At 36.5% G+C, this 20,748-nt stretch overlaps 1 protein-coding gene across 8 annotated transcripts in view; it reads right to left on the bottom strand.

The window, feature by feature from the left end:
* Nucleotides 1-20,748, bottom strand: part of LOC141500494 (adhesion G protein-coupled receptor E1-like) — a 92,832-nt gene that overhangs the window by 28,148 nt on the left and 43,936 nt on the right. For all 8 annotated transcript variants that reach the window (XM_074203698.1, XM_074203701.1, XM_074203702.1 and 5 more), the window contains 7 exons: nt 13,883-14,029; nt 9,690-9,781; nt 8,009-8,083; nt 6,347-6,524; nt 5,178-5,303; nt 1,376-1,575; nt 363-533 (listed from right to left, as the gene is read on the bottom strand). In XM_074203698.1, coding sequence (XP_074059799.1) covers nt 363-533; nt 1,376-1,575; nt 5,178-5,303; nt 6,347-6,524; nt 8,009-8,083; nt 9,690-9,781; nt 13,883-14,029 — 989 coding nt within the window. The remainder of the gene's footprint in view (nt 1-362; nt 534-1,375; nt 1,576-5,177; nt 5,304-6,346; nt 6,525-8,008; nt 8,084-9,689; nt 9,782-13,882; nt 14,030-20,748) is intronic.

The following is a 20,748-nucleotide window of genomic DNA, read 5'->3' on the forward strand; positions in this document are numbered from 1 at the left end:
AAACCTTCCCTAGTTTTTCCTTGTCAGTAACTATTTCTCTCCCAGACCTCAAACAGAATTTTTTATCTTTGAATATTTGAAGCAAGTCAAGTATGTGTATTGTTTTATTTGTCTTTATGTCCCTACTAGACTAGAAGTCCCATAAGAGTAGAGGCCTTGTCTTATCTATGTTTTGTGTCTCCTTAAGCCCCCATCGCAATGATCTACTTCATACAATTGGTATTTAATGAATGTTTATCAAATGAATTGATGAGTGAGTGAATTGACATTTTCTTACTTCTTGGTTGATTTGTTTGATCAGTAAAAATAAGTTCTCTGTGGCAAGAAACCCTGTAGCTCATCCCACAATCAACCCCACTGACCGTGACTTCCCCAGAAGCCATGATAACAGCCATGTTGGCCAGGTGGTTGCAGCTGCATGTGGTCTGTGTCTCAGTGGAAGAAAGCATCACACAACCTGTAGATGTCCACCGCCCTCCCTTGATCTCTGGATCCCAGGAGATACAGATGGATCTATCTGACTTCTTCTTTGGCTGCAAAAGCAGAATACCAAACCAACAAGATAATTCTCCCATGATGTATTCAGTAACAATGACAAAAGTAGTATGATATATAGGGGGGGACACATCTAATTGTGAGTCAGAAAAACTGGGATTGAGTCTTGCTTCTGACACCAGATAGCTGAGTGAGTTATTCCATCTCACTGGGTCTCATTTTCTTCATCTGTGACATTATAGCATTGTTGTATATACCTCATAGGGCTAGAATACATAAATCACTTTATAACTCTAAAGGAATATAGAAATAGGAGGTATTATTAATAGCAAAGAAAAATGACTAGAGTGAACAGGGATACTGGAGATGTGGAGATCTCCATATACAACACATCCCTTGCCACTAACAAAAATGAAAGGGAGACTGAAAACCTTAGAAGTAACAGAGGGAAATGTCAACCATCATAGAATTCAAGAGCTGCACCATATAGGAGGCAGAGATTGCAAGTACCTCAAATCATACTTTGGATAGTGTCTCTTCACATAAATCAGAGTGTATGACTAAGGAGGAGCAAAGAACCTGGAGATGGTTGTAAGGGATTCATGTGGAGAACAGAGGAAGGTAAGGAGAGAGAGCTCAAAACAGTCTTCTATCCAATAGTTTCCTACTTTAGCTAACTAGTTGTTAGACTCTGTTATTCCTAAAGGTTGAAGGATTTCAAGTGCCATCAGCATTCTGGGGGAAAAGCCTAGTAATCTCACAGAGAAGGCATTCAATACTAATGAACTGATTGATGGGCAGAGACAAACTCTAGATGATTTGGCAAAGGTCTTTTGAAAGGATTACAGAAGTTTCAATTCTAGGAGATAAGCATCCTTACCTGGAGATTGTCCAAAGTATAGATGACTGGATTAGAGAAATTTTCTTTCTTGTTACCAGTGATAATGCCACCTATGACTCGAGAATTCATCCAAAGATTCTGAGAAGAGCCAATCAAGTTAGCCTCTGAGTTGTAGAAGAATTTTTCATTCAAAATGGACTCCATGCCCACGAAAGAGGTAAAAGCTATTCCCGTGATATCTGATCAACATTCCACAAAGAAACACTCCAATTAATAATAAATAATGATAATAATAAGCTAGCATTTATATAAAGTTTACTATGTGTCAGGCAGTAAGTGCTTTACAATTATGATCACATTTTACAGTTGAGGAAACTGAGACAATCAGACCAGAGTCACCCAGCTAGGAAGACTAGATTTGAACTCAGGCTGTCCTGAACAAAAGTCTAGGACTTTACCTATTGTACCAGTTAGCTGCCTCAGTTAGATACTCCTTAAGAACAGGTGCAGTAACCATAGCAATCTTTTTATCAAGTTTTGACACAAAGCCTTATGTAGAATTTCATGATGTTAGATGGTTGTTGAAGACAATAATCTCATTTTTAAATGTAAAATGTACCTTTCTCTTAGTTCCAGAAAGGAAGTACCAATATGGACCAAAAATACTCAAACATGCAATAGCATCCTCTGTCAGACTTCTTACCTCAAACATTTTGGTACTGTTGTCCCTGGTCCCCAGATCCATCTAAATGTCCCAGCCTACCAAGATTTTCAATTTTAAATACAGATATTAACACTATCTGTAAAAGCAAATACAGGGAAACAGATAATGTGCTAGGGAATGACTGGGCAAATTATAGTAGATGAATAAAATGGAATATTAATGGGCCATGAAGAACAATATATATATATAATTGAGAGAAACATGGAAAATTTCATATGAAAATTCTTCTTTAGGGCAGGAACTGTTTCACTCTAGTCTTTGTGACTTCAGAACAATAAAATTTTCTCAAATGATTGAAGTTTACATTTTTCACTGAAGGGATACAAGTAAATTGATCACTATATTCATGATCAATTGAGGAGAAAGAACAAGCAATAACAATTAAGAGCATGATGTGGGCCAGGCTAAGCAATCCACAAGTATTATCTCAGTTGATCCTCACAATCCTTACACTGAGAGGTAAGTGCTATTCATATTACATTTGGGGGTTAAGGAAACCAAGTGACCTTCCTGGATCACAGAGCTAAGAAGGGTTTAATTTTAGTTTTGAACTCAGATCTCCCTGATTTCAACAGTTAGATGGCACAGTGGATAGAGTACCAAAATTGGGGTCAGGAAAACTTATTTTTGGTAATTCAAATTTGGCCTCAGACATTTGCTAGCAGTGTGATCCTGGGCAAGTCACTTAATCCTGTTTGCCTCAGTTTCCAATTGGCAAACCACTCCAGTATCTTTGCCAAGAAAATCCCAAATAGGATCACAAAGAGTCAGACACAACTGAAACAATTTAACAACAATAACAACTTCTTGATTCCAGACTCAGTTACTCTGTGTACTGTGGTATTGCCTAGCTGCCTCAAAAGCTGTATTGGAAAAGTTTCTCATCCAAGGTGGTACATGAGCTGACCTGTGAAGAAGGGGCACATTCCAAGCACAAGGAGGCAGGAGATGGAATGCAAAGTTCAAGAAACAGAAAAGCAAGGCCAGTTTGGGAAATAGGTACTTTAGGGAGAATGCTCTTTATATTAAAAAGTGAATTAATGTTTTAAAATAAAATTAATATCATTATATATTATATATTTAAAAATAATTTGTTTATATATAAATATATTATATGATTGTGACATAATCATATAATCACTGTATATATCATATGACAAAATAGAAGATATAACAATTTATTCACAATTAATATAATTAAAATATTCTTTTATAATTTATTTAAACATGTATTATTCATTATATATGCTAGAAATATTAATTGATGAAACTGAAATATCAACATTTTTGTTTATTAAAGTAATAGTTTATCTATTATTTTAATATACTATTGATAACATTAACCAATAAAAATGAGGTTTTAAGTAAATGAAGTACTCATCACTTACTCCTCAATCCTACTTTCTCTTCTGTTTGCTTTGCTAATCTGCCTTTATGCTTGCCTTACTTTTTCTTTCATAGGTGGATTTTGACAGTCTCTTGGAAAAGCAGGTCTGTTAACTATCATCAGAAAAGCCCAAAGGAGCCTGGACCCACATTCTTAGCCATCAGTGACTCCATTGGTTTAGACATTTATTTGTATATTTAATTGTATCTTCAACCAGGCTGTGAACAATGTCCTCCAGAGTTTGTGTGTGTCTCATTCTGTTAAGACTGCCATTGCAGAACCCTTACACTTTCAAGTCCTCCCTTTGTGGAACAGAGATACTTTATCTGGACTAAGATCTGACTGGGTCTGATGGATCTGACACGGTCTAATGGAAAGAGTAGCAGTTCTGGGGTCCAGAGTACATACTTATTCAGCCTTTAACTTGATCTCCCTGACCTTCATCTGCCATATGGGGGTAATAGAACTTGCACTAACTACCTTCTAGCATTGTTGCAAGGGTCAAATGGAAGGATCTATGTTATGGCTGGTCAAATAGAAAGATATATGTTATGTCTACTTTATTATAAACACTAGAAATTGCAGTTAGGATGATCAGCTATCAGATTGTGATCTCCAGAGATTAAATCAATACTTGACATGAATAAAAAAGTGTCATAGAAAGAACATTGTAGATTAAGAAAAAGTAGATTGGTCTAAATTTTTTTTAGTTGTGTGTTATTCTTTAAAGATCACATTACTATTACTCAAAGGCAATGTTGCAGACTGGATAAGAGCAGAGGACTTAGAGTCAGGAAAACCAGAGCCCTACTTCTGATTAAATCACTTACTAAATGTGCAAATCACTTCTCTTAACCTCAATTTACTTATCTGCATATACATACATATGTATATATATATATATATATATATATATATATATATATATATGTGTGTGTGTGTGTGTATACGTATATATATATATATATATATGTAAAGGGCAGGGGGAATTAGCCAAAGAGGGGCAAATCCTTAGAACATGCTCAGTAGCTTCTGTTTGCTACCAATTTGGGTGGATTATTATGCATGCTCTAGAAGATTGGTCAATGGCAGATCTGGGGTCAGGAAGACTCATCTTCCTGAGTTCAAATTTGAACCCAGACACTTATGTGTCTGTGTGACCCTGGGCAAGTCACTTATCCCTTTTTGCCTTAGTTTCCCCATCTGTAAAATGAGCTAGAAAAAGAAATAGCAAATCACTCCAGTATCTCTGACAAAAAAAAAGTCCTGAAGAGTCAGTCACGACTGAAATGACTGAACAACAAAAGATTGAATCTTTGTGATTCATTGTGACTTGTCCCATTCCTGTGACCAATCCACATGGCTACTGAACATTTTCTAAGCACTAGGCCCTCACTGAACAATCTCCTTACTATGTACAAATTAATAATAATAATATTAACAGTTCTTAGATCACCGGGTTGTTGTACAGATCAAATATATTGTAAAGAACTTAGAAAACCTTTGGGTACCTATCCAATGGTCAATTATTAATTGCATTCTTATAGCTTTCACTGAAAGAAAGGAATAGACTGGGACAATAGCATCTTCTGACATGTCTTCTTAGCAGAACCTGGTGAAACTAAAATGGGCTCCTTTTGGACCCTGCAGGAAGGCAGGAAAATTGTACAATCTTATCTCCTTCAAATTATCTCAAACCCCCCCCCAGAGTCCCCCAAGCTGTGACCCACCTGATAATGTGCCCATGGACACAGATTCATTTATGGTGCTGCAATGAATCTTCATGGAATCACCTTTGGCTGACAAGACTAAATATTCCACCGGGCAGTGGTCCTGGATGACTTTACTCTCAATCTCTGGAAAGGGAGGGAAGAGTTCATGTTGGATAACCATCTCCCAGCAATACAATTTTCTGAAACATTCCAAAGAATTAAGTTTCTACAGTTCTAAGAAAGAGTTAGACTATTAAATTGTGGAAAGAGCACCAATTTGGAGTCAGAAGAACATGGGTTTCAAATCCTAGTCTTGCCATTTACTGTGTGACCTAGGGCAAGTTATTCTTCATGCTTCAGTTTCTTCATCTATAAAATGAGGGGAGTTCAATAAGATAGCTACTAAAAGCTCTTACCGCTCTAAAACCTATGATCTTATGACTCAAATTTTCAGTAAAAGGAGGAAACTGAAGGTCAGTTGATATCTGAGAACAGATCTAAGAGGGCTTTAATTTTGAATTCAAGGGAAGAATCAAAGACAGCAGAGAGATGAAGGCAGAGGCTGAAGGAAGGAGGCTACAGAAATGTTCAAACCTAAGGGATCGAATTGTGAGGAGGCAGTAGAGTGGGAAGAAGCTGGAGCTAAGGCAAAATACACTGTAAGTAGATAGAGGCAAGGTCTACCTGCCAGTATACCCAAATCTAAAGGAGCTTAAAACTGAAAGGCAACAGCTTGAACACAGGTAGTGGGAAAGTCATTTGCTGGGAGCTCTCCAGGATGACTGTAGGTTTCTGACTTGTTCAGATACAGAATGTTGAGAATCATAGAATCCTAGAAAAGGAGATGCCACCTCCTTCATAAAGCCTTCCCTGATCAAATTCTCCCAGTCAGTAATAACCTTTTCCTCCTAAAACTTCCAATAACATTTGACTTTTTGTCTCTCTGATACATTTCTCTTGTATTTTTTTTCTACCATGGTTTCTCTTGGCTTATGACTTATTCACCATTGAGTTTGATAGGAGTAAGAACACTGCTTTATATAAACTTTGTATTTTCTTTAGACTTCAGCATAGTGTTTTGCATTTGGTGGTTGAATGAATATAGAAAGAAAAGAAGGAAGAAAGGAAAGGAGGAAAGAAGGAAAAAATGAAATCATTTTCAGCTTGTCAATGGTAGTGATTCCTACCTAAATATTTGTTCTTCACTGTCTGACTCGTGTTCCCAGAGAGACTGACAATAGCTGACAATATGACATTTTCTACACTGGACAGAAAAGCTGTTGCCAAGGTTGAGGTCTCCTCCTTTCTCAAGATGTGCCATGTGGATGTTTCTTTGAGAACTGATGCAAAATTCTCAGCAGCTTTCTGTCAGAAGAGAAGACTTTTCTCAGTACATACTTAACTGATTTTTATATAGAATGAGATACTCAAGTGTGCAAAAGAGTCCCTCAGTAACATCTAAATTTGTCCACTGAGAAAGGCAACCGATTCTTAGGGATAGGGAAAGGTATTCATCCTATTTGTGCTTTCCTCTCTTTCCATTGTCAATCCCAAAAGTCATTAGCTCTATGAATGGAATAAAGAGGATGATAGATGAAATAGAAGAGGGGGAGGAAGGGGGAGAGACTGGAGAGGAAAAGAAGAGGAGAGGAGAGAGGAAGAGAGGGGAGAGGAGGGAAGGAAGAAAAGAGAAGAGAGAGTAGAGTGGATAAGAGAGGAGATGAGGGGAAGGGAAGAGGAGAAGGGAGGGAGGAATAGAAATCATCAGTGTGAGACAGAGGCCATGAGGAATCTGCATCTCTTCATAACTCTGAAAAAAAAAGCTCCAGAACCCAAGTCCCTAACCTACTTACATCTTGCTCACTTTGAGCAAGCATAAATAAAACCATAGTTGAGCAAAAACCTAAACCTAATCACAGAGTTGTAAATAATGAAGTAAGCACCCACTCTTCATTCTTCAGGCTTCCACTCTTCAGAACAAGTGTCACCAAATATAACAAGCAATATGAAATATTCTCTTAAAATTCAAGGAGGGATTAATATAATGACCAAGGTTGGAGACCCAGAGAAAATGTTGCAGAGGTGGAGGACTATGGGTATGGAATATTTCATATACGATCAGATAGAACTGATGCGGAATTGTTTCCCTCATTCTTTTCTTTTGCATTCTCTGTTATAAGGGATTACTCATTGGATAGAAGAGAATTTAAGGGTATATTTAGAAATGAAGGCATTGTAAAAAAAAAAAAAAACAGAAGATCCATACCAATGTTTAAATGCTAAGTAAGAAAACTTCCATCAGGACAAGAGTGGGGGAGTAGAATCCACTACTGGTGCCTTAAGGAATAGAATCTTAGAGTTGGAAGGGATCCCAGGAATAATCTAGTCCAACCCAAAAGTGAGAGGGTCACACCATCTTTTGCTTCCTCCCACACTTGTCTTTATTGGGATAAAAAAAAATGAAGGGAGGAAAGGAGAGAGACTGATGTACCTGAAAAGGAAAGAGGGAAGAGGAAGGATCAGTGAGAAATCAAGTCCAGAAGCACTTGAATTGATTAGGGAGGGATCTAAATGACATAGGATGTGGATTTCTCTGCAAAATGGAGGGTCCCTGGAAATCCTTTTCCCTACTTCTCTGGCATCTTCTCAAAGTGTTATATGACCTCACCTCCTACTATTCTACTGTAGTAAAATATGTGTTAAATTTTTGCCCTCTCTAAATTTCCAACCCTGGGTTAAAGTCTTTAGTTGACCCACCTTAATTTCATCTCTGGCCAGCTGTTTCTAAATTTCCTTATCTATGACTCAATGAACTCCCATACTGATGACCCCTCTGACTCATTTCTTACCTTTAAAGACACATTGGTGGTCTTATTCCCACAGGTATCTTCCAGAATGGAGTCTACTAACTTGCAGTAGGAAATCTGTGTCCAAAGGGGAGAAAAAAATACAAGATCATGCTAAATTAGAGGTCCCTAAAACTTTGGAAACTTGGGTTCAAACCACCCAATCCATTGGCAGCATGATGCAATGGGAAGAACTTTGAATTTGGAGGCAGAAGTCTTGGATTCAAATCTCAACTGTTTACTAGATTAAAAAAACTAGACAAATGATAACTGAATAAATGATAAAATGGGAGTTTGTTATTTATCAAACATACAAAAGTGAGTAAACAGGATCCTAAGCAGGAGAATTTATAAGCAATATCATAAGTAACAAAATACATCACCTTCCACGATGATTTTCACAGTAATTTTTGCAATGGTGGTCATAGGTCCTTCCACAAGAGTTAGCATAGGCCCATGATCCTTTACACTAACCCATCACATGGGCAGGAAACACAAACAACTATCTACCTAGTCATTCCCCCTTCTATCATTCTGTCATTGCATTCCCTATGAGATTATTTCCCTTTACTCTTATACTTCTTTTCTGTATAGTACATATATATATGTACTTAACCACTAAAATTATATTATATATATATATATATATATATATATATATATATATATATATATTACAAAGTTGTTTCCTTATTATTATCTCCCCATTAGAATGTAAGGTCTCTGGGAGAACTACGTTTTTTTACCTTTCTTTATATCCTTTGCAGTGTCTGCAACATAGTAAGTGATCAATAATCTTGAATTGACTTGGCTTGCCCATCCTTCAGGGTTTAGCAGCCATAAACTAACAGAGTCCTATAACCTTTGAGGCAAATATAGCCACAGGAATAGGGAAGACTTCAGAAGATATCAAGTATAAAAGTGATGTGTTTGGCACAGTCACCACACTGACCATGATGCATTTAATTTAATGTATTCTGTGCCTAAGTCCTCAGGGAGCTTCTGGCACAGTCTCACTAGCAAGGATACCCTCAATACAAAGAAATATAGACCCAAGTCTCCATATTCCCTGAAGCAGGATTTCTTTGCCATGATGACATCTTACCTAGGTATTCTATTCTCCTTCAATCTAAGACATTCTGCTTAACCACTAAAATGCAATGTCACAGGCTAAATACTAGCCAGAGATTTGGAGTCTCCTTCTTATTATTTACTAAGGAAGGAGGAAAGCCTGGTGCCCTCATTAGGTCTTTTGAAGCAACTAGGTGACTCAGTGGATACAACACTGCGTCTGGAGTCAGAAGACCTGAGTTCAAATCCAGCCTCAGACACTTACTAGCCATGTGTCCCTGGGCAAGTCATTTAACCTCTACTCACCTTGATTCTCTGGAGAAGGAAATGGCAAACTACTCTAGCATCTTTATCAAGATAATTCCAAACTATTTATGTGCTATGATCCATAGGGTCATGAAGAGTCGGACACAGCTGAACAACAAAACAAGAGCTGCCTCTCTGGCTCATGGATCTATCATCCACCTTCCAAATAAAATCTTCATTTAGAACCCAGTCCTTTCCTACCCATCCTATAGACCCACTAGGAGTTTTGCTTCAGGTTCTAAAATGATTCCCTCAAAAGCAACAAAGGGACCCAATATCATTTTTTTTTAAGAAAATCGTCACTTACATATTCTGAGAGTACAGAGTGAGTTGAATTGCTCTGGCAATGCTTCACTTTTTCCTGGTCCACCAAGTCTTCTTTGCATCTCACAAGAAGCCCTGGGAAGCAATAAAATAAGTATATTTATACTTCAACAGGATGAGGCATAATTAAAGGTCCCAAAGCATCAGGCAAACCAAGATATAGTGCAAATTAGGACATCTATAGGTTGAGGATGGGGAAGGTCCTCAGGAGAGAACCTAGTAATATAACTGTTCTTACCCACACTTCTCATCCAACCCATCCAGTCTGTGTTCTATACTGGTATTATAGTTGAATCCTAAAGGGTGCAGAATTTCCAACCAACTTTTCATTTCCCACCAGCTGATGCCCTTGTGCCAGGTACCCTCTGGAATGCTCCCACATGAACCCACAAATGCTTTTCAGTTTCTTTTTTTTATATCATCTTCCCAGATTGATTGTGAACTCCTTAAAGGCAAAAACTGCCTTTTTCTTAGTTATGTTATAGTGCTTAAGTCAGTATTCAATAAGTAGATGTTTAATAAATGTCCATTGAATATTTTTTATTTGATTTGTCTTTCTGTTTGTTTGTAACAAGGCAATGGGATTAAGTGACTTGCCCAAGGTCACACAACTAGGTAATTATTAAGTGTCTGAGGTGACTGGATTTGAACTCAGGTCACCCTGAATCCAGGGTTGATGGTCTATCTAATGTGCCACCTAGCTGCTCAATGTCTATTGACTATTGATTATGATACTGTTTCTACCGCCCACTTCATTTAGCCATTTTAATTAAAGCATTTTACAAAATAAGACTTACTATATACATGGAAACTGTTGTTATTATTCTTTTCCTTGATAGCCAGAAAAATCTTTTTTTATTTTTTTATTTTTTAGATTTTTCAAGGCAATGGGGTTAAGTGGCTTGCCCAAGGCCACACAGCTAGGTAATGATCAAGTGTCTGAGATTGGATTTGAACCCAGGTACTCCTGACTCCAAGGCCAGTGCTCTATTCACTGTGCCACCTAACCGCCCTTTTTTATTTTTTTTATTTTTTATTTTTTTAGACAGAAAATCTTTTTTTGAAAAAAGATTTGAACATGTGATTCCCCTCCTCAAAACCTTCAGTGGCTCCCTATTTCATCTAGAATATATTAAATACAAAGTCTCCAGGTTTAACCTACTCTTACCATCTTTATTTTATCAGCAACCCCTCTTTACTCCCTATTTGTTAATGGGCAAACTGTAATATTAGCTTTATTATTATTATTATTATTTATTTTTATTCCATACCTCACCTACATATTGTCATACATTAAGCAACTTTCTCACCATCTCCTTCTCTTAGAATCATTTTCTTCCTTCATGGTTTAGGACATTTCAGATTAGCTCACATCTATTTTGTATAAATGTTGTATGTAACTAGTTATTTACATGTTGCCTAATGTAATAACATTAGAATGTAAACTCCTTAAGGATAGGGAACTTGGAGTTTGGAGTTTGTTTGTTTATTTGTTTTTGCCCTTTGTATCCTTTGCATTTACTAAGCACATACTGAGAAGTCTAACCTCAAATTTTTAGAAATAGGGAAATGAGGTCCTAGAGAGAAGAAATGAGAGAACATACTTTTTTAAAAAATCCACCCTAAATGGGTCTAAGGTCAAGATCCCTTCCCTGTTTGGAGGCTTTCCTTATAGCAGTTCTTTCCTATACTTCAAGAATCAGGCAAGCTCTTCCTCCTCCAGGTCCTTTATTCTAGGAAGATTTTCTTGACCATACCAGTCTCAAAGAATGTCTCCCTCCTCTCAGCACCTTCCCCACCTTCTGTTATATCACTAATTCATCATTGATTAATGATTAATGAATTCATTGAGTGTGACACTCATGTCTCACTAGACACAACACATTACAATTGCACTGAGTTCCAGAATCTCAGAATTGTAAGGAATTTCAATAGCAAGGTCCCTAAAACCATACCTGAAAGGAGTTTTTGCTTTAACAACCTGCCCCTGGTAATTCTCTGAAAGACAGCTCTATGATACTGAATGCTATACAGGATATGAATAAGGAGATATGACTCTTGAAAGACAGAGAGACCTCTGAGCAAAAGATACTCCATATGTGTGGGGGACACTACTTTGCATTAGGAAAAAGGAGAGAATTCTCAGTTTGAAAAAAAAAAGACTCAGAAAGGAAAGATACAAAATTTGAAATGGTGAATAGGAATCCCTGGAGTTGTAGATATATGGAGAAAGTCTCCTCCTCCTCCTCCTCCTCCTCCTCCTCCTGAACATGTCCCTTGATTCCCATAAACTGCACCCCCAGAAGCTGCTAAGAGAGACATCTCATAAGAATACCCTCTGTATCCAGAGAAGGAACTGTGGAGTTTTCACAAAGACCAAAGTTTATTATCTTCAATTTTTAAAAGTAATCATATCACTAATGTTTTCTTTCTTCCTTTTGGATCTTATCTCACAAGTTCAATTTCGATCTCTGTTTATTAAAGGTTGCAAATCTAAAATCTATATCAGATTGCCTTCTGTTGGGGGAAAGGGGAGGGAAGGGAGGGAGGGAAAAATTGTAATACTCAAAACTCTGCAAAGAAATGATTGGTAGAAACTACCATTATATGTAATTGGAAAACAAAGAAAAGATTTATATAATAAAAAAAAAATTGGGGGCAGTTATGTGGTGCAGTGGATAGGGCACCAACCCTGGAGTCAGGAGTACCTGAATTCAAATCTAGCCTCAGACACTTAATAATTACCTACCTGTGTGGCTTTGGGCAAGCCACTTAACCCCATTTGCCTTGCAAAAAAAACCTAAAAAAAATTTTTTTTAATTTTAATTTTTAAAAGAGAGACATCTCAAATAAAAATGGTCTCTTCTGACTGAACTGAGATTTCATCTCAATCCTGCCAAAGACCCATTTATTCTGCATAATTTCTTTTCAGTTTTTATTGTAATTGTTTTGCTGTTTACTTAGAGAATTATTTTTTCACTATTTTTGATTTTCTTTTGTTTAATAAGCATTTGATGGGAAAAGGCTAACTCTCTGACTTAGTGTATAATAAACTCATTGTTATCTTTTATTTTAGAGAAACAAGAAAAAGTTGCTTAACCCTGAGTCACTAAGTGCATTTTACCCCTCAAATGCAAATATCTGATTTCTAATACACAAATATAGAAATAATAATTGCCTATTTCAGAGACAGAAGAATAAAGTAGTAAACCCCCAACATGACCTACCTCCTGTTCTACCTAAACAGGGAAATGTAAGTCTCCCTTGGAATTTGGAAAAGAGTTTCCCAGAGCCCAGGGATTATCTATCTAACTTCATCCCTGCAACTTGGGCTCCCTTGTTGTCTCTGTGGTCAAGGATTACTTCCTGACATGAGTCAATAAGACATTGCATTGCTAACATAACAAGATACACTCATCAGCCTTTCCTTGAAGACCTCCAATAAGGGGGAAACCTCCCATCCTAAAATACAGTCAAACCTGTCCTCTTTACAGTTTCCATTCCTTGCACCCATGTTCTACCCTATGGGGCCAAAATACAAATTTAATTTATAATTCCATCAAGTGTTCAAGTGGGAAGACCTGAGTTCAAATCAACTTCAGATATTTACTGGCTATGGGACCCTGGACACGTTACTTAATCCAATTTGCCTCAATTTCCTCAGCTAGAGAAGGAAATGACAAATCAATCCAGTATCATTACCAAGAAAATTCCAAATGGGATAACAAAGAGTTGAACAAGACTGAACAAAATGTCTCTGCTTTGCCTGAAGTATTGAGACATTAAGTGAATTTGTCCATGGTTACACGATATCTGTAGTATAGATAAAGAAGGTGACTTAAACTCAAGTCTATTTGATTAATAGGTTGGCTTTCTGTCCACCTCTTTTTTATCCATGTCCTTCCCAAGATGGTCTACCCAGAATGGAAGAGAGGCTCACTTTCTTTCATCCACCCCATCCTACTACCACCAAGGCCCTAGAACACTCTTTTGTTGAGATGCTCTAGGTCTGGATGGATGAGCTATCTTTTAATCTAATTCAAGTGTCTCTTTTCTTTATGGATTACATTAAGGGTCTTCCTCTCTGCTTCCATCTCTCCAGAATAAAGAGTTCTCAGGGTCTGCCCCCCTTTGCTGACCAGTTGAAACAGACTTCACAAGAATCTCTTTACTCACTTTTGCACTGGGTTCCTTGTCCTCGGAAGCTCACTTGTGAAGTGCTTGACTTATATCCATTTTTGCAGGTGCAGAAATAATTTCCTAGTGTGTTGGTACAAGTGGCATGTGTTGGACAAGCTGTAGCATCCATACATTCGTCTATATCTGGGGAATGAAGAAGAAAATGCAATCAAGTTCCACAAACTGACTTTTGCAACAAAATGCCACTGGATCCCCAAATCAAATACAACCTCCCTGTGCCCCAGATCATCTTTATTGCTCACTCAAGGTCTAGAGACTGAAAGGACATTCCAGCTGTGTCCTTTTCCCTATATGTCTATATAAAGTCAAAAAAAAATCTCATTCTCTCAGCTGTTTAGAAGGGAGTGGTGTAAGGGAATAAATAGTAGAAAGGTTGGAAAATGATAGCTTCTTAGAGAATGTACAGAATGTGATTGTGTCCAGGGTATAAGTTCTTTTTCTTATATCTTCTCCTACCTCTTCCCCCCAAGTTAACAGCCCATATAGCTAGAAGTCTCTCTCAGATTCTACAGATAACAATACTGGTTCTTCAAGAAGAATCCTAGCTGCCACTAAGTCAGAACCTTCACCAGGTCACTTCTCTTCCTTCAGGATCAGTTTCATCTGCAAAATGGGAGTAATAATATTTGGATTATTTACCACATGGTGGAGGACAGAGGGTGGGGAGGAAGAAGGGAAAAAAGGGCCTGAATGGATGATTTTCATAATGTGAGAAATTCTTTCCACCATTGATGGAAATTGGTGGCTCATTGGTAACAAATGTAAAATGTATTGAGATATGAAAAAAACATGTTTTTGGAAAAAGGAAGAAATGTATATTTATCATCAGATGATATGAAATATTACTATTGTTATGACTGAATATTTTTGATGTTTAATATGTTTTTAAAAAACATCTTACTTTAATATATATAATAATGTTTGTCCATTTTCAAAGAAGGCCATAACATCAGAGAGGTGATGCCATGACAAGCATGGAAATTGGATTTGAGTGATGGGGAGCTGGGCTTCACCAGTCTCACTTTCTCCTCCAGAAACATCTGGGTCTAAGGGCCAGATATGAATCATAAAGACTGGAGATGGCTCTGAATGTGAGGCAATCAGGGTTAAGTGTCTTGCCTAAGGTCACACAGCTGATGAGTCAAGTTCCTGAGATTGCATTCAAACTCCTGTCCTCCTGACTCCAAGGTCAGTAAAAAGAATCAGTTTTCAGATGTTTTTTGCACAGTTTTGGAGAGAAAATTATCTGAAGTGTAGATATGAAAATTAGACTCTTTTTGTCAACAAGGTAGAAGGATGACTTGTTTAGTTTGTATGATAACAGTTTTAAAGAGGCAGAGATAAAACATATATTTTAAAACTAGCAAAATATAAGTGAAAATAAACATAATTACAAGGATACCAGTGCAATGGAAGATCATACTGAGAACATTAGAGATGGCAAAGTATGATGGTACAACAACTAATTTGCATATATGTTTTATGACTAAAATGTGAGAAATCATCTAAGTATTTGGGGTCTACTTTGCTTTTACTAGAGGTGTGTTTGGATTGCTCATTTCAGCTTCCAGATTATTGAATAATGTTTTGCTGTTTTCTGGCTTAAAGGGAACTCCTTACACTGTAATGCCCTTATAAGGATAGTAGTTGACTGAAAAAGTTTATGATGACTATGTTTTGAGGAGAGGGTATCAGAAGATTTCTCCAACTTAAGAGTGGTAAGGATCCTGGAATAAGAACTCATTTATCAAAAGTTGCTGGAAACTTGAAAAGAGCATAGAATAAATTAGGCATAGACCAATATCTAGCATCTTATATTCAGAAAAGATTAAAATAGGCACATGATTTAGACATAAAGGATGATAACATAAGCAAATTAGAAGAGCAAGAATTACTTTACCCATCAGATCGATGGAGAAGGGAAGAATTTATGACCAGAGGAAAAAAGAACATAACGAAATGCAAAATTGACCATTTTTGTTATGTTAAATTAAAAACAGCTTGCACAAATAAAATCAATGTAACCAAATTAGAAGAAAAGCAAAAAGGTGAGAAACAATTTTTACAGTCAGTATTTCTGATAAAGACCTCATTTCTAAAACATATAGAGAACTGAGTCAAATTTTATAAGAATGCAAGTCATTACCCAATTGATAAGCGGGAAGTTTTCAGATGAAGAAATTAAAGCTATCTTTAGTCATATGAAAAAATGCTCTAAATCACTATTGCTTAGAGAAGTGAAAATTAAAACTGGCCTGAGAAATCACGTCATATTAATCAGATTGGCTAATTTGATAGAAAAAAAGATATATGTTGAGGAAGAAGTGGGAACATTGGAACACTAGTGAATTGTTGATGGAGTTGGGAATTGATCCAACCATTCTGGAGAACAATAAGGAATTGTGTCCAAAGGGCTATAAAACTGTGCACATCCTTTGATCCAACAATATCACTGCTAGGTCTATAATCCCAAAGAAATCATAAAAAGGGGGAAAGAACCCGCATGTACAAAAATATTTACAGAAGCTCTTTTGTGGCAGTTAAAATATAGGAAATTGAGTTATGTCCATCAATAGGGGAATGGCTAAACAAGTTATGATATATGTATAAAATGGAATGCTATTGTGCTATGAGAAATGATGTACAAACAGATTTCAAAAAAAACTTGGAACGACTTGCATGAATTGATGCTAAGTGAATTGAGCAGAACCAGAAGAAAGAACATTGTACAAAGTAAAAGTAACATTGGGTGATGATTAACTATGGTAGACTTAGCTCTTCTTGGCAGTACAATGATCTAAGACAATTCCAAAAGACTCATGATAGAAAAAGTTATCCACATCCAAAGAAATAACTATGGACTCTGAATGCAAATCAAAGTATATTATTTTCATTGTTTTATTTTCAGTTGTTTTATTTCTCATGATCTTTCCCTTTTGTTCTAATTCTTCTTTCACAAAGTGACTAATGTAGAAATATGATTAACATGAATGTACACATATAACCTATATCAGATTGCTTGCTGTCTTCCAGAGTGGGTAGGGGAGAGAGGAAGGAAGAAAAAATTGTAACTCAAAATCTAATAAAAATGAATGATGGGTAGGGGCGGCTAGGTGGCGCAGTGGATTAGAGCACTGGCCTTGGAGTCAGGAGTACCTGAGTTCAAATCCTACCTCAGACACTTAATAATTACCTAGCTGTGCTTGGGCAAGCCACTTAACCCCATTGCCTTGCAAAAACTAAAAAAAAAAAAAAAATGAATGGTGGGGGCAGCTAGGTGGTGCAGTGGATAGAGCAATGACCCTGGAGTTCAAATCTGGCCTCAGACACCTAGTAATTACCTAGTTGTGTGGCCTTGGGCAAGCCACTTAACCACACTGCCTTGAAAAAAAAAAACCTAAAAAAAATGAATGGTGAAAACTATCTTTACATGGAATTAGAAAAAATAAAATACTGTGCGTGTGTGTGTGTGTGTGTGTGTGTGTGTAAGGAAGAGTGGAAAGGATTAAAGGATTAAAGTGAAAGGATTAAAGTGAAACAGTAGCCACAGAAACCTTTTCCTGTGGTGCAGACGTTGAGTAGACTTATGGTATAACGGTCTGTAGTCCCAAGATGAGTTAATCACACACAAGTTTTCCTCCATCATATGGATCTCTGAAAGACTGTATTGTAGGGTTTACAAATGTAAGGTGATGTATTTTATTATTTATTTGTTTGTTTTTATTTAGGATCAATAATATTATTTCTCTAACTTAATTGCCAAATAAATCTTTATGTTAAAGATATAAAAATTGTCATTTAATATGAGTGGCTCATTGTGTACTTATCATATTGGGTGCATTACCTTGCAAATGGCAGATCTTATACTTAAAAAATATATCTGATGGAGCTCAAGAACTAGAGAGCTAAGGTCATGATTTCCCTGTACCAAAAATTAGGATGGTCAGAAAGTCTGAATGTAAAAATATGGTGATGAATTATTTATGGAAATGCAGAATTGCTAGTGTGAGAAAAGATTTTATTTTTGTTTAATTTTATGAGGTTGTTTACCAGCTTACAGAGTTTCCTGGAATACTGAGAGATTAAAAGACTTGTCACCGATCATAAGCCAAGTATTAGAGACAGGATTTTAGTTCATGTCATTTTGACTCTAAGATAAAACTTCTATTTACTACTATCTCATACTGCTTCAGGCCATTATCATTGTGTTTATTTTTTATGTTAATCTCATTAATGAACAACCTCATTAATAAACCAAGAGATGCAAATCAAAGCAACCTCAGGTACCACCTCAGATCTATTACATTGTCAAAAATAAATAAAAGCAATGAAATTCAATGCTGGTAGAAAAACAAGTATACTCTTTCATTACTGGTGGATGTGCAAATTACAAAAAAAAAAATTTTGTGGAGGAATCTGGAATTATGCAGTAAATGTTTCAAAAATAATCTAAGGCTTTGGTTCAATAAAAAAACTCCATTGTTGGGAATATACACTTATGATATTATCTCCTCCTCCCCAAAATAAAAAAAAATCTTTAAAATGTCATCTATTCAAAGATTTTCCATAACAATATGAGAAAAGAAATCAAAAACCCTGGAAGCAATCTAAATGTCTAAAAGGAAAATAGTTCAATAAATTGTAGTACATTAGTATAATAGAATTCTACAATACAATTAAAAGGGATAAGTATGAGGATGCCAAAGAAATATAGACAGAGTTTGATGAAATTATGCCAAGAAAGAAATAAAAAAAAAAACCTCAGAGAATTGAGTACATAACTACAATCAAATAAAAAAAGGATAAAAAATGAATGAACCAATGAATCCTGACAAGAACATAGAGCGGGCAACTAGAAAAACATCAATATAACTAAGACAATCCATTTAAATATAGAGTATTAAGCAAAATTTTGTATTGGTTTTATTTTAATTTGTATTGATTCTGTTTTGATTTATATAGATACTCAAGTGAGGCAGGCAGATGTACTAGAGAGAACCAATTCCCAGGAAGGAAGACCAGAGGTAAGGATTCTGGAAAAATGACTTTACTTCTCAGTCTCCCAGACAATCCTCTAAACCTGAAGTGACACATTCACACAGCCTACAACACTCACTGTGCAGCCTGAACTAGATTAAAATATACTTAAGAGGGCAGCTAGGTGGTGCAGTGGATAGAGCACCGCTCCTAGAGTCAGGAGGATTTGAGTTCAAATGTGACCTCAAACAATTAATTACTTAGCTGTTTGACCTTGGGCAAGTCTCTTAACCCCATTGTCATGTAAAAAAAATGTACTTGGGAAATAGTGAACAGAATAAAAATTCAATAAACCATATATAACAGTACATTTTAAAACAAAGTTAATATGCAACTGCAGGAATTCTTTTTTTGAGTTTTTTTTTTTGCAAGGCAATAGGGTTAAGTGGCTTGCCCAAGGCCACACGGCTAGGTAATTATTAAGTGTCTGAGGCTGGATTTGAACTCAGGTACTCCTGACTCCAAGGCCAGTGCTCTATCCACTGCACCACCTAGCTGCCCCCAAACTGCAGGAATTCTTATGGATAGATTGGTGATTCTCACTTCCATTTGACTCAGACACCACTGCTCTGAACTGGTAAGTTATCACTGAGGTATCATTCTACACAGGTAATAGGAATTTCTCCAATAGGAAGAATTCTCTATTCCAATGAAAACACAGGATAGATTTTTTTTAATATGCTTAATGTTGAGCATCTAATAAGGGGAAGAGGATGTTTTGCTTTGCTTGGCCTGTGGAGCTCCCAGAGAGGGAGCACACAGTCAACTGTAGCAAAAGCAGGATTTGATCCTAAGCTCTTTTAATTCTCAAGGAATCTCAAGGCATTACATCATATTGCATCAGATAAAACATTTCTCTTTTTTAATGTTAATTTAAAGTAATAATTAGTACTAAAATCATCATCAATCAATATAAATTTACAATGCCAATTCAGGCGTACAAATTGAAACTGAAAATTCCATTTTCTCTGCCTAGAATGCCCTTTCTTCCCCCCTCTCTGTCCATCCAATTCCTAATCATTCTTTAATAATAGTTTTGGGGGCAGTTAGATGGCATAGTGGATAGAGCACCAGCCCTGGAGTCAAGAGGACATGAGTTCAAATCCAGCTTCAGACATTTAATAATTGCCTAGCTGTGTGACCTTGGGCAAGTCACTTAATCCCATTATCTTAAATTTTAAAAAAAATTTAAAAATAATAGCTTTGATTTGCAAAGTACTTTATGTACATGAACTGATCGTGGTGTAATGGGAAGAGCCCCAGACAGGAAATCAGAGGAACTGGTTTCAAATCTTGATTCTATCACTACCTTAAGTTCTTTGACAAATTACAAATGATTCTCTGTACTGTAAATTCTTCTTCGGGGGCGGGGGTAGAAAGTATAGGACTAGATGACTTCTAAAATCCTTGCTACTTTAAAACAATGATCCTGTAGTCATTTCCTCCCTGTGAGGAATTATTATATTATTATAATTTATCATCTCCATGTTAGACTTGGGGAAACTGAGCCTCAGAGAGAACTGAAGTGTCCAAAGTCACACTGACTATTCCCCAATCTCAAGTCCTGATTACATCTTGTGTTTGATCCATACTGCCACAGCTGCCCTCTTCTCTGAGGTCCTTCTCAAATCTCATCTTCACCAAATGACCATCTTAAACCAATGAGATTTCCCTCCCTCTCATGGCTGTCCACATCACACATTCACATGTGCATTTCCTTTGAGGTACCTTTGAGATTGTTGGCTGTATTATTTAAATTATTTAAATATTATTTAAATCATTTCACATTATGTAGTTTCTCATAT

This window comes from Macrotis lagotis, chromosome X (genome assembly GCF_037893015.1).
Source record: "Macrotis lagotis isolate mMagLag1 chromosome X, bilby.v1.9.chrom.fasta, whole genome shotgun sequence".
Lineage (NCBI taxonomy): Eukaryota > Metazoa > Chordata > Mammalia > Peramelemorphia > Peramelidae > Macrotis > Macrotis lagotis.